At 53.4% G+C, this 11,605-nt stretch overlaps 1 protein-coding gene across 2 annotated transcripts; it reads left to right on the forward strand.

Moving 5' to 3' along the window:
* Positions 1–1,280: 1,280 nt before the first annotated feature.
* LOC104143140 (uncharacterized) lies at positions 1,281–7,701 on the forward strand. 2 transcript variants are annotated; one of them, XM_068933936.1, is made up of 5 exons: positions 1,281–1,529; positions 3,529–3,655; positions 4,744–4,857; positions 5,302–5,406; positions 5,793–7,701. In XM_068933936.1, the coding sequence occupies exons 1-5, from the start codon at positions 1,512–1,514 to the stop codon at positions 7,031–7,033; spliced, it is 1,605 nt and encodes a 534-aa protein (XP_068790037.1). In that variant the 5' UTR covers positions 1,281–1,511; the 3' UTR covers positions 7,034–7,701. The 2 variants fall into 2 exon arrangements, with proteins under 2 accessions (XP_068790037.1, XP_068790038.1); XM_068933937.1 differs by having other exon boundaries at positions 1,288–1,529; positions 5,796–7,701.
* The last annotated feature ends 3,904 nt before the right edge of the window (positions 7,702–11,605 follow it).

Here is an 11,605-nt window from a genome sequence, read left to right on the forward strand (position 1 = left end):
TTGCCTGAAAAATAACTGCCCAGAATATCTTGCCCAGATATTCTTTCTGAGCCTCCATCACGCTTCTCCCCATTGATCCAAACATTCCCAAGCACCCACTTGAATGAGCAGAACTGCCCTGCTCAATCTATCCCTAGCACAACCTAAGCACCTGTTAAACCAGGACCCAGAGGGTGTAACCCCCTCTCTCTCTCTGTGAGCCCTGCTATAAGACTCCCTCCACCCCTCAGGGTTTAGCTGCCAGAGTACTAAGGATTCAAGGTATAGCTATGATACAGCCCTACTTTGTACCTTTGGCTCAGACTGCTAAGAGCCTTGAGAAAGTCTGCAAGAGAGATAAGGAAGGTGAAACTTAAAGACAGAGGCAGGACTCTTGAGACAGGATCTTCGGTAGCTCAGACATTCAACAAGAAAAACATCATCATGGGAAGATATATAATCCTATTAAAAAAGCAAACAAGGAGGCTAATGAGGCTGTTCGTTCAGGTCAGGGACTAGTCAGGAAACACCATGTCTAGATAGCAGCATTAGCAGTGCTGATGGAGCTGGTAGCAGGCAGCAACTCGGTGATGCTGAGGATTCGTTCCAGGTTGCTGCAGAGGCTGACCCTTCCTCTCCTTACTGATGCCTGCCTAGCCAGCAAAGACTCTCTTGATGCCTTCTCAGGGATGGTGGTGAGCACGTGAACACTTAGCCCAATAGCTTGTTAATTGTAGCTATGTTTTGCATGCATTAGTCAATAAAAAATTGCTTTATGCTCTTAAGTTGTACACGTCCTCCTTACAGAGTCCTTCTGCATCCAGTTTGAGACATCCAAAGAAACCAACTCCAACGAGGGGCTGTAACAAAGAGGCAGGTGACTTTGAGAGCTCCAACTTAAAGAGTATTTCAGTTTGAATAACCCAGAAGGAGAATTAAGAGCAGAGCAAACACCACCAGCAGAAGGCACCGAACAAACCAGGGGCTTTCACACCTTCTGTGCTGGAGCCCAAGCCTTAGGGATTAACCACAGGCTATAACGAGGCCAAACAGGGGCTCCCCAGCAGAGCCCTGCTGTCGCCATGGCAACGTGTACCCCTGGCACTCCCAGCAAGCACCGCGCAGCCGGCCCGCCAATGACACCACCACAACACCCATCACGCGGTTGGGGGCGGTGTGCAACATGGCCTCGCCCGCACTACCTCCGGTCACGTGGGACATGCCCGGCAGGGAAATCCCCTAGGCGCGCAGGCGCGGGTCACATGGGCATAAGCCGGAAGTCCGGGTCACGTGGTGCTAACGGGTTCCGAGGGGGGCGGGGCTCCAGCCGGAAACGCATGGCGGAGCGCGGCGGGCAGAAGATACTCGCGCGGGAAGCGCGCCGCGGCTTCCGGGGCAGCGCACCACGCGGCCTACTTCCGGCACGGAGCCCGAGGCGCGCCGGAAGTCGGGGCTCGAGGCCCGCGCCGCTGCCTTGAGGGAGGGCGGCCCCGCTCCTCCTGGTCGGGCCTTCCGCGCGCCGCCCGGGGGTCATGTCGGGACGGGCACAGGTAGGAGCCGGGCCCCAACCCCCCAGGCACATGCGGGGGGGGGGGTGGCGCAACATGCCCCCCCTTCCCCCGTGGGCACGAAGACCTTGACTTCCTGCTGAGCTACATGGCCCCTCCTACCCGATGTCACCCCAGTTGGAGCTGTGTTCCCCCCCTCCAAACCCCCGACACTCTGATCTGTGGTATTGCTTCCCCCAAACAGCTGTGTCCCGCCTCTCTGTGGTATTATCCTCCTGAACCGCTGCTGCTATGTCCTGCCTCTCTGGGGTATTGCCGCCCTGAAACCCTGTCATATCCCACCTCTCTGGGATATTGCTCCCTGAACTGATCCCCCCTCGTGTCTTGCCTTTCTATGGTATTGCCCCCCTGAACCACTCCCCATGTCCTGCCTCTCTCTGGTATTGCCCCTGAACCACCCCCCCCATGGCCCGCCTCTCTATGGTATTGCCCCCCTGAACCACCCCCCCATGGCCCACCTCTCTATGGTATTGCCCCCCTGAACCACTCCCCATGGCCTGCCTCTCTGTGGTATTGCCCCCTGAACCGCCCCTGCCATGTCCTGCCTCTCTGTGGTATTGCCCCCTGAACCGCCCCTGCCATGTCCCCCCTCTCTGGGATACTGCCCCCCGAACCCCTCTCTCATTTTCTTCTTCTCTGCGGTATTACCCCTCAAACCCCTCCCTCGTTTCCTGCCTCTCTGTGGTATTGTCCCCTGAACCGCCCCCTCATGTCCCGTCTCTCTGTGGTATTGCCTCCTGAACCACCCCCCTGTGTCACACCTCTCTGGGGTATTGCCCCTCGAACCCCTCCCTCGTTTCCTGCCTCTGTGGGGTATTGCCCCCTGAACTGCCCCCCTGTGTCACACCTCCCTATGATATTGCCCTCGCCAACCTCTCCACATTACCCTGCTTTACTATTGTCCTCTCCAATCCCTCTATGTCACCCTTCTCTGTGAAACTGTCCCCTCCCAACCCATTTCATGCGTCTCTGTGATACTCCCTGCTGCCGTCCCCATGCCATGCCTCGCTGTGATGTTGCCCCTGCTCCCGCCTCACCCTGGGGTTCCCAGGCATGTTTCATGTGTGCCCAGTGCTTCCAGTGCCGTGTCCTGGGGTTCCTGTTCGGCTCAGGGGCACCTGCAGTGTGTGGCTGCCTGTGCTCCCTGTGGTAGTGCATTGCCTGCTGAGGTGATGCCTCTGTCTTGCACTGTTTCTGGTAGAGGCACATAGGCCTAAGGGGCAAGGCTGGAACTCTCTTCCTCTTCTATCTGCAGTGAAAAGAGCCTTAGATCTGCCAGGAAATTTGAGTGATAATAATTGCTAGGGACCCTTTGTAGCCGGGCATCTCGTCCAGAGACGTTAGAGAGAGTTCTGAAACAAAGTAGAAGCTGGACCCACCTTTGCATTGCAAGCTGCAACGATTCACCTGATGCTCAGAAACAAGATCTAGCAATTAGCGTGCTCATCACTGGCACATGTGTGCCCCTTCATCTGACTAATCTTAATTGCAGCTCAGCTTTAAAAAAGCTAATTAGGTTTAGTCCAATGCTAGCAAAGGTGGTACACAGTGTGACACATGACTGCTTTTTTTTACAGCAGTGTGACTGAGCCAGGCCACAGCTTCCTCCTGTCTGGGTCTGAGCAAGGTTATTTCTAGGGTGTCTGTGGGTGGACAGGGTTGGGTCACAGCTGGCTGTTCCGGTTTCTTGGTGCACTAAAGACTGACTTGAAAACATACCCAAGCTCCAGGCAAAATGCCTTGCTAAGATGTCATTCTGTGATGGTCCATAATTCACATACGTTCCCTCCCTCCACCCAAGAATAAAGCCTGAGCACAGAGCCTGTGAGAAGTGCTGTTTATTGGTGTTCCGAATCCCCCATATGGTAGTTTTTCCAGGAATGGAAATAGTGCCTGGGAAATAGTACCCGTAGGAAACCCTTCTGCCGTGGGGCTGTGAGCTTCTATGTATTAACGAGTATGTGATGCTTATGTTTGGCAGGAGCCGGTGACCTTTGAGGATGTTGCTGTCTATTTGAACCGTGCGGAGTGGGAAACAATAGAGGAGTGGCAGAGGGAGCTGTACCGGGGTGTCATGGTGGCGAATTACGAGCTCTTGACTTCTCTGGGTAAAGTGCAGTTTTAACACTAAGCTAAGCTGTCAGCTGGGGAACCATACTGGGAGCAGAGCAGCTTCCTGTTTGAACTGATCAAGATCTTACTGCCTTTAGCACTTTGCAGGGTTCATCAGGGTGACAGAGCCCTGGCACAGGTTGCCCAGAGGGGTTGTGGAGTCTCCTTCCCTGGAAATATTCAAAACCTGTCTGGACGTGATCCTGGGCAATGTGCTCTAGGTGTCCCTGCTGGAGCAGAGGGATTGGACAGGATGATCTCCAGAGGTCCCTTCCAACCTTGGCCATTTCTTTTTTATGAAATTATAATAGTTAAAGAGTTGAGCACCTAAGCACCCCCAGTCTTGAGAGAGCTTAGTACTTGGAAGAGCACAGGTCTTTGTCCAAGCAGGACACCATACGCTAATAGCTGCTTCTGGAAATGTAACTCCAGGTGATCTGCCTGCACTGAGGTCATGCAGCTTTCCTGTTGGAGTTCCTGGCCCCTGGGTCACAGACTCTGCTCCCTTCCCTTGGTGTTCATGCAGTGACATTGCAGTGCCGTGCACGAGGCACAAAGCTGCAGTGTGCAGCAGGCCAGGATGGACGCATACCAGGCAAGCTGAGGGGGAGCAGGTTCATTGTAATGATAGCTGAGGGGGGAATTCCCTGAATCAGCAAGGTAACTTCAGAGGCCTTGCCCTCTGCCAGCAGGAGGGGAACGAGGTAGCTAGCTGATTATCTGCATACAGAATCTGAGCTGCAAGCTGCAGTGGCACAAAGCACCCAAGTGCTGCTCCTGGGGTGAGCAACAGCTAAGCCCTTGCTGGGAAAACCCGTCAGCAGAGCTGGGAGCAGGCTCTTGTACTCTTGTCAGAAAGAGCTGGGTCTTTCCTTGTCCCCGTGAATGAATTCCTCCGTGACAGCAGTTCGGATGTATCTCCTGCTTTTCCATATAGGTAGGTGTTGTTTCTGCTCAGGACTTCTCTGGTTGCAGTGAAGCACAGCTTAGAGGGTTACAGAGAAGACACTTCTTTCCCTGTTTACAAACTGCTGGCTGTAGGAATAAAAGGTTATAGAGCAACACTCTCTTGTCCCCTCCTCAGGCTACCCAGGCCCCAAACCTGACATATTGTATCGGATGGAGCGTGGGGAAGAGCCATGGGTCTCTACCCCACAGAACCCAGTGATGTGGGATGGACCTGACAGCCCCTTTCCAGGTGAGCGGTAACAATCCAGATCCCTTCAACAGCACTCACTCTGATGAGAAGTCATGAAGTCCAGTGACTTCCTAAAGGGTGCACCAGGTTCTTGCCCCCCTTAGGAGGGACCAGACTATCTCTGTGTTACGCACTTGCCCTCCTGTCCAAATCACCTTCCCCTCCTCACTGCCTGTGCTAATAGTGTCTCCTACTCTTTCCCCGTGGCCTGCATAGAGTGGTAGTAATGTTGAGGGGAAATGGAGGCAATCTCTCTCCCTGTGCAAAGGCTGCAGCTCAAGCAGGGCCATTGCAGATCTGCTTATGCTCCCGCTACCCATGGAGAATCCTCCCCCTAACTCAGCCATCTGTGGGCAGGGTCATAGCTTCCTCTTCTAGCCCCATGCTGTAGAACAGAAGGGCTTCCCCTATCTGGAAGATAACATCTGGCTGGTTTTCCTGCAGGAGTTGGTGGGGATATGTCCTGGCTGGTGGAGCATCCTTCAGGCTGGCGGCCTGGTGCTGACAGACGCTGTGTGCTGGAGGAGAGAATGGAGACTCCCCACCAAGGTGAATGCTGGTCTTCCGCCTTCCTCATGACCTGGGCTCAGGAGCAACAGGCTAGAGGTGGACTCCAGCCCTCACTGCTATCCCCAGCTTCCTGTGCTGTACCTGGCTCTCCAGGGCATTTATTGCGGGGCCTCTCCCACACCTGCTCAGGCAGCATCCCCACACCGCCAAGCAGGACTTGGCTCTCATGCCCATCCAGCAAGTACAGGGGCCGTGGAGCCCAGGTGTCCCTTAATGGGTGAGAGTGGCTGTTTCTAGGTGGAGGGATTGCAGGCTGTCACCATCCCCCCCATTCCTTCCGCACATTCCCTCTCTTCCTGCTGCTTGCTGTCCCATCACAGTGGCCCTGCCAGGAAGAAGACAGACTTTTCCCAATTCTCTCTCAGCAGGTGGGCGGTGTATGCAGTGGCGTCTCCGTTCTAGAAGACTGCTGAACAAGTTCAAATGTGTCAGCAGTAGGAGTCAGTTGGAGGCAGCAACAGCCAACAGAGAAGTGGTGCCAACTGAAAGCCAGGACCAAGAAAGGACAGGATTCTGGCCTGGGAAGGAAGTAGAAGTAGCAGAAGAGCAAGAGGTTGAGCCAAACCAAAACCAAAGCACAGGACTTCGACTTCATCCAGTGATGGAAAGACAGAACAAAAATCCAGATTCCCAGGAACATGTGTGTGGTGACCCCCAAGGCAGTGTCCAGAAAAGATCATACACCTCTGAAGAAATGAGGCTTTACCTTGCAAACAAGAAACAGAAGATTGAGGATCTCAGTGAAATTATTTTGAAAGACCACTGTTACTGTGCAAGGAATAGGACACAATTTTTGAGTAGCAGTCTATTCCCACATGTTCTGAGAGACCACGACTACTGCAGAAATGGCAAGGACGTTGTTACAGCACTTAGAGACCATGAATATTGTCAGGTACAAAGGAGTAGTTGTCAGGCACAGGTTAGTGGCTCTCAGGACAGAGTTTATAAAGGTGCTGGTTCTGCTGATAAGTGTCATGCCATGATTCACAGGCTGGTAAAACGAAAATCACAGTTGCAAATGGGGCGACTAATCGGGAAAGCTAAGCGAATTTTGTGGCGTTACAAGCGTTTTGTCAGCAAAAGGTTACGTTTTCCTCCAGGCTCCTCAAGCACAGACTGTTTTTCTGAACTTGCTGGGTCAGCAGCTGTCTCTCCTGCTAGGGCAGAAGACAGCCCTATGGAGGGGACTTGTGGGGCACTTTGCCCTCCTGTGGAGCAGGAAACTGTTCCCCCACAGTCTCAGAATGAGGATAACCCCCAAGAGATCCCATTGGAAGTACTCCATGCCCCAGCGGTGTCATTTGAATCTACAGCTGCGCTCCCACCCTCAAATGCACTCACAGAGGTGAAGGAGGAAGTAGTGCAACCCATGGCTTATGTGGAACGTGTGCAGCAGTGGGCATGCCCGATCCAGAGACTTGAGGCTAAGCAAAATGTCGAAAGACGCAGATTTGTTAATTCAGAATTTGTATCACTACATGATGCTTATGAAATGGTCATGCGGACTGTAGATCACATGTTAGACCGTGTATGCCAGACATTTGAACTTGGTGGCTATGCTCAGTGTAAGGAGGTCTGGCCCATAGTTATTCAGATAGACAGTTGATGACCAGAAATAAATAAATAAATAAATAAAAGACAGCTGCTCCTAATATACCATCAGAGTGAACAGTTAAGAAGTTTTGCAACAGGGAAAAAGGCCTAAGGAGACTTAACAAAAGAAACTGTGAAACGCACACTAAAGGGAATTAGTGCATAAAGGGGGACAGAACTTAATTCCACAGTGTCTGCTGGGGGAAATGCGATTGTATGGGACTTATCAGATGCTTAGGAAAAGAGGTGAAAAGCAGGGAGAGGGAAGGGGCCATGTGGATAAAAGAGGAAAAATTATGTGGAAAATGGAGAGAAGAGGGAATAAAGGGCAGCTGTACGTAAGCAGTCTGCTAGTCAGTACATTTTTCAGGCCAAGCTGTTCCTGAGCACTGTCGTTGTTTCTGTCCTCCCATTAAGCTGTATTGCCATCTATTTTCTGCATGGGCATGCTCTCTAGCAAACAAGGAGTGGCTGCTTATTTTGGTATGCCCAGGCAGAGAAGAATCCTGGGTTCTCCAGGGCACTCTATGCAGCTACCCTTAATGCCTAGCTGTACCTTGATGCAGTCAGCATGCACAGCTCTCTATATTTTCCCACTATTTATTTAAGCAGTATGAATGCAGAGAAGTTTTTAGAATGGGTCAATAATCTCCTATAATATTAAAGGGAATTTTTGTTTGATTTGGTTTGGTTTTTTATCAGGCTTTCCACCTATTGCTGTGGTAAAGCTGTTAGGGGCTTATCATGAACCCTACAGCGTTCACTTGCTAAAAGTATCGACAAAAAGCAGCGCTATTTAGTAGAACTGTATTGCAGGGACAATGTTAAGGCTGCAGGCAGACGACTGGGTTACTGACTGAGTAGCCCTGGCCTGAGGTTAAGCTACCTAAACAGAACATGAGAAACTACAGCAAAATGACATGGGAAATTGCTGGATGTGCAAGATGCCAATTAGTGACGGTACAGAAGTTACAGAACATGCTGTAAAGGACAGTTGGATTTCAAAGGTGGTTCAGGGGGAGGAATGTGGAAAATTGCTGGACTTCGCAGGTGGCTGAAAGGACGACCTTTTGGAGAGGAGTCTTGCATGAGCGGTAGTACCTAGGGACGCATAGCACTAACTGCATACAAGGTTGAGATTACCTAGGTAACAGGTATCCAAAATGCCAAATTTGGGTATGAAGGTAGCAAAACTGGGACCAACAGAGAAAAAGGAAGGGCGGGCTATTTGTTTGGGAGGGCACGAGGATGATAAAGGGGAAGAATCCAGAACGGGAAAAGGGCATGATAAGAGGGGGAAAGGGCAGAAAAGTATATGATCAGGACTGTTTGGGAGTCCCTGTCAGGCAGCCCATTGCCTGAGGAATGCAGCTAGGAGCAGGTCAATAAACCTGCTGTTTCCACTGTACTCACGTCGGGCCTTTTTCTGTCATCAGAAGGGGCCTGACATGTCTTCCCTGGTGTTGGTGACAGAAGCTTGGGAATTATTCCTAACATAGATAAGGAATGCCTGGAGATGTCACCTAGCAACACGGTCTCTTCCCAGCCCTCCTTTAACAGACAACCTCTATTTTGCTGGTAGTCTCAAAGCACTTACAGCAGTGAGAGGTCTAACGGATGCACAGCTGCCAAGCAGGGCAAAAGAGATGCCTGACAAGCTGGGGCGGTCTGTGCACAGGAAGGTCATGCCGTGAGCTATCCTCTTGTTTGAGGATCAAAAGGAAGACCTCTTTCCTTTTACAAGGCAAACGTTACTAGCTCAAGAAACTAGTGTAAAGTTAGTCAGAAGTTGTACAATCGTGTCCATGGATGTAAAGACTATTAGCAGCTCTGCTGGCCAGGGGACCGTGCAGAGAACGGGTATGAGAGTCCACTGTCCTAACTGCAGGCTGCTGTGCCAATCTGGGGAACGTTCAGAGTGACACAAAGCCCTGGCTTTTAAGAAGCAAATTGATTGCCTAAGAAAAGCTTTGGCACTCTCGGACAATATGGAAAAGGCTCACAAATGTCAAGGCTGGAAGCGTGGTTTGTGCCATGCACAGCTCCTGCACGTGAACGAGCGCTAGTGTTTCATGCCCGTGGTCAAAAACTTTGAAATGGGGAAAGGCTATATAATTAATGGTCTGGAATGGATGAAGAAAACTGAGACCCATGTCCCAAATTAAGTTTTGCCCGGGAGTGAGCAGCAGAACTGTGGGATGAAGAAGGAGCGGAAAGGAGAGCCGAAGGAGACGGGGAGTTTAAAGGCAACAGTTGCATCACGGACTTTATTCGGCTCTCTATACACAGATGCTGCCGGAGCCACGCTTGCACAGTGCCCAAGGGTGCGACGGCTCCTTCGGTGTCTGCCAGCTTCTGAGAGAAGAAAGGGACGTGCGGTTAATAACCTGGGGGATTATGCTGCTGTGTTTAGAAGTCCCCAGCTGGAGTACGTGTTTCATGGGCTCCTCCCCTTTTTTAACGTATAAAACTAAGCGACCTTCCTCGGGCAGCAGTACTGAGATGATGTTTTCCCCGTTTTTTCAAAACGGCCTGCCCGGGGCGGGGGGGCAAAATGGCGGCGGGGCCGGGGACAGCCAATGGCGCGGCCGGCCGGCGTCACGTGGCTGCGGGCGGTGTAAAATGGCGCCAGCTCCGCGACGGGGCTGCGCGGGCGCAGCCGCACTTCCTGGTCACGAGGTCGCCGACGTCCTTCCGCCGTGGCCGGGAGGCGGGGCTATCGCCGGAAGCGCGCCGCCGGTCAACTTCCGGCGCGGTTCCCCGGGCAACGCGGGCCACTTCCGGCGGGGAGGGCGGGGCCGCCGGCAGCGGCGCCATGGCGGCGGCGGGGAGCTGGCTGCCCGTGGGACGGCAGGGCGGCCCGAGCCGAGCGGAGCGGAGCAGGCCCGCCCGCCGCTGCCCCGTGTCGCTGGCTCCGCAGGGCTGGTCCCGCCCCGCCCTTCGCGGCGGCCGCCAGCAGAAGGCCGGCCTGGGTCGCGTTAGCCCTCCGAGCCCCCCTCGGGGGTCCCTCGCCTTCCCGCTGGCGCCAGCCCTGTGCTCAGCTCCCCAGGGATTTGTAGGAGGCTCCCTGAACTGACAGGCGTTTCCCCAGCCAGGCCTTCCCCTTGCCTTTAGCAACCACGGCACGCGCCAGCTCTCGGCTCGGAGCGTAGCCGGGGAGATGCGCCCCGCTCTGTGCAAGCCCGGAGCGGTGCAGTGGCTTCCAGGCAGGAGACAACGGGAGTTACCGCATAATTTGCGACCTGTCCCTTTAGCGTTACTTTTTGAGTGTCGGGCCTCTTTCCTTCTGCCTTCCCGAATCAGAACAGGATTTTGCTCAAAGAGGCTGGAGAGTGTTCGTGAACAAGGCCGTTTGGGGGGGTTGGAAATGCCGCGGGAGGCTTTACTCTCTGCTCTGTTGTCGTTGGCCTTCATGGAGTCGTGGTGCGTGCACACCTGCAGACAGCTGGCACATCTGGCCAATGCTTGGCCTGGGCGGGAGAAATGGGTCTGTTTCATGTGTCTGCCTTTCCTGGCAGCTGTACCCCCTCCCCACACCACCCCAGCTGGGAACTGGGAGGGTTTTATACTTATTTTTCATTTAATGCTTCTGACTTTTCTGTCTCAGGAAATTTCATGGTGGAAAAATGTTCCAGCATCAAGTCTGCTCTGTGCCAGCTGCTTTCCAAGAGTAGGGAGCTGAACTGATGAATGCTTTTAATGCAGTTTTCCGCTACTGCTAATATAAAATAACTTATGACCCATTCCCCAGACCAGGTGTTGGACTCTCGAACTGTGTGTGTGCCATAGTTGGGCCGTAGCCTGAAGCTCCGGGAGTCCAGAGAGGCCCTGCCAGAAGGAGATGTCCAGCTGGTGAGCTGCCAGCAGCACTCCGCCACTGCCAGTGTCCCCGGCCTTGCGAGTGCGAGCCCGAGACGCTGCCGTGGGTGAAGACGCAGCAGCGCTGACGAGAGCCATCTCGCAGCAGGCGTGAGCTTTCCTTGGCGAGCTCAGGCTCAGCGCTGCGCTGTCTGCACAGGAGTTCCCCTCTCTGCCTGTAGCGGGTAAACAGCGGAAAATAGGCAAGGAGACGGGAACATGCTGACTGATGAATCGTTCCAGCTGCCAAAACACTTGGTGTGCAGAGCCCATGAGGAACAGCAGGGTGCGACCCTCAGACTTGCGCCGCATAGGTGTCAATCTGGACTTGGGTGCTCCTGAAGAGTTATTGCTTCTCTTGTTATCTGGACACCTACAGAGTTATTGCTTCCTTTGCTGTCTGATAGCGCCTGTGCAGTCCCCCATACTGTAGCCTATTAGTTCACCTGAAATTCACACTCCTCCGAACCTCGCTGTGGTCCGGGACAGCCCGGCCGCTTCCCCGCAAGGTTCCTGGGTTGCCCTTGCAGTTCAGGGATTTGAAGGTAGTCGGCATCTAATAACCTTGCTCCAGAGTGGTGTCTTCTACCCCTGCGTAGTCCAAGTATCAGCCAGCGCCGTTAACACTGCCCATAAGGTTGCATTGGGTTTGGGTAGTGCCATGGGGACGGACGGGCCAGCCCACACACTTGCTCTGCAGGCACCCTCCTCCCCAAACCCAGCTCTC

The sequence above is a fragment of the Struthio camelus genome, chromosome 2 (genome assembly GCF_040807025.1).
Source record: "Struthio camelus isolate bStrCam1 chromosome 2, bStrCam1.hap1, whole genome shotgun sequence".
NCBI classification, from domain to species: Eukaryota; Metazoa; Chordata; class Aves; order Struthioniformes; family Struthionidae; genus Struthio; species Struthio camelus.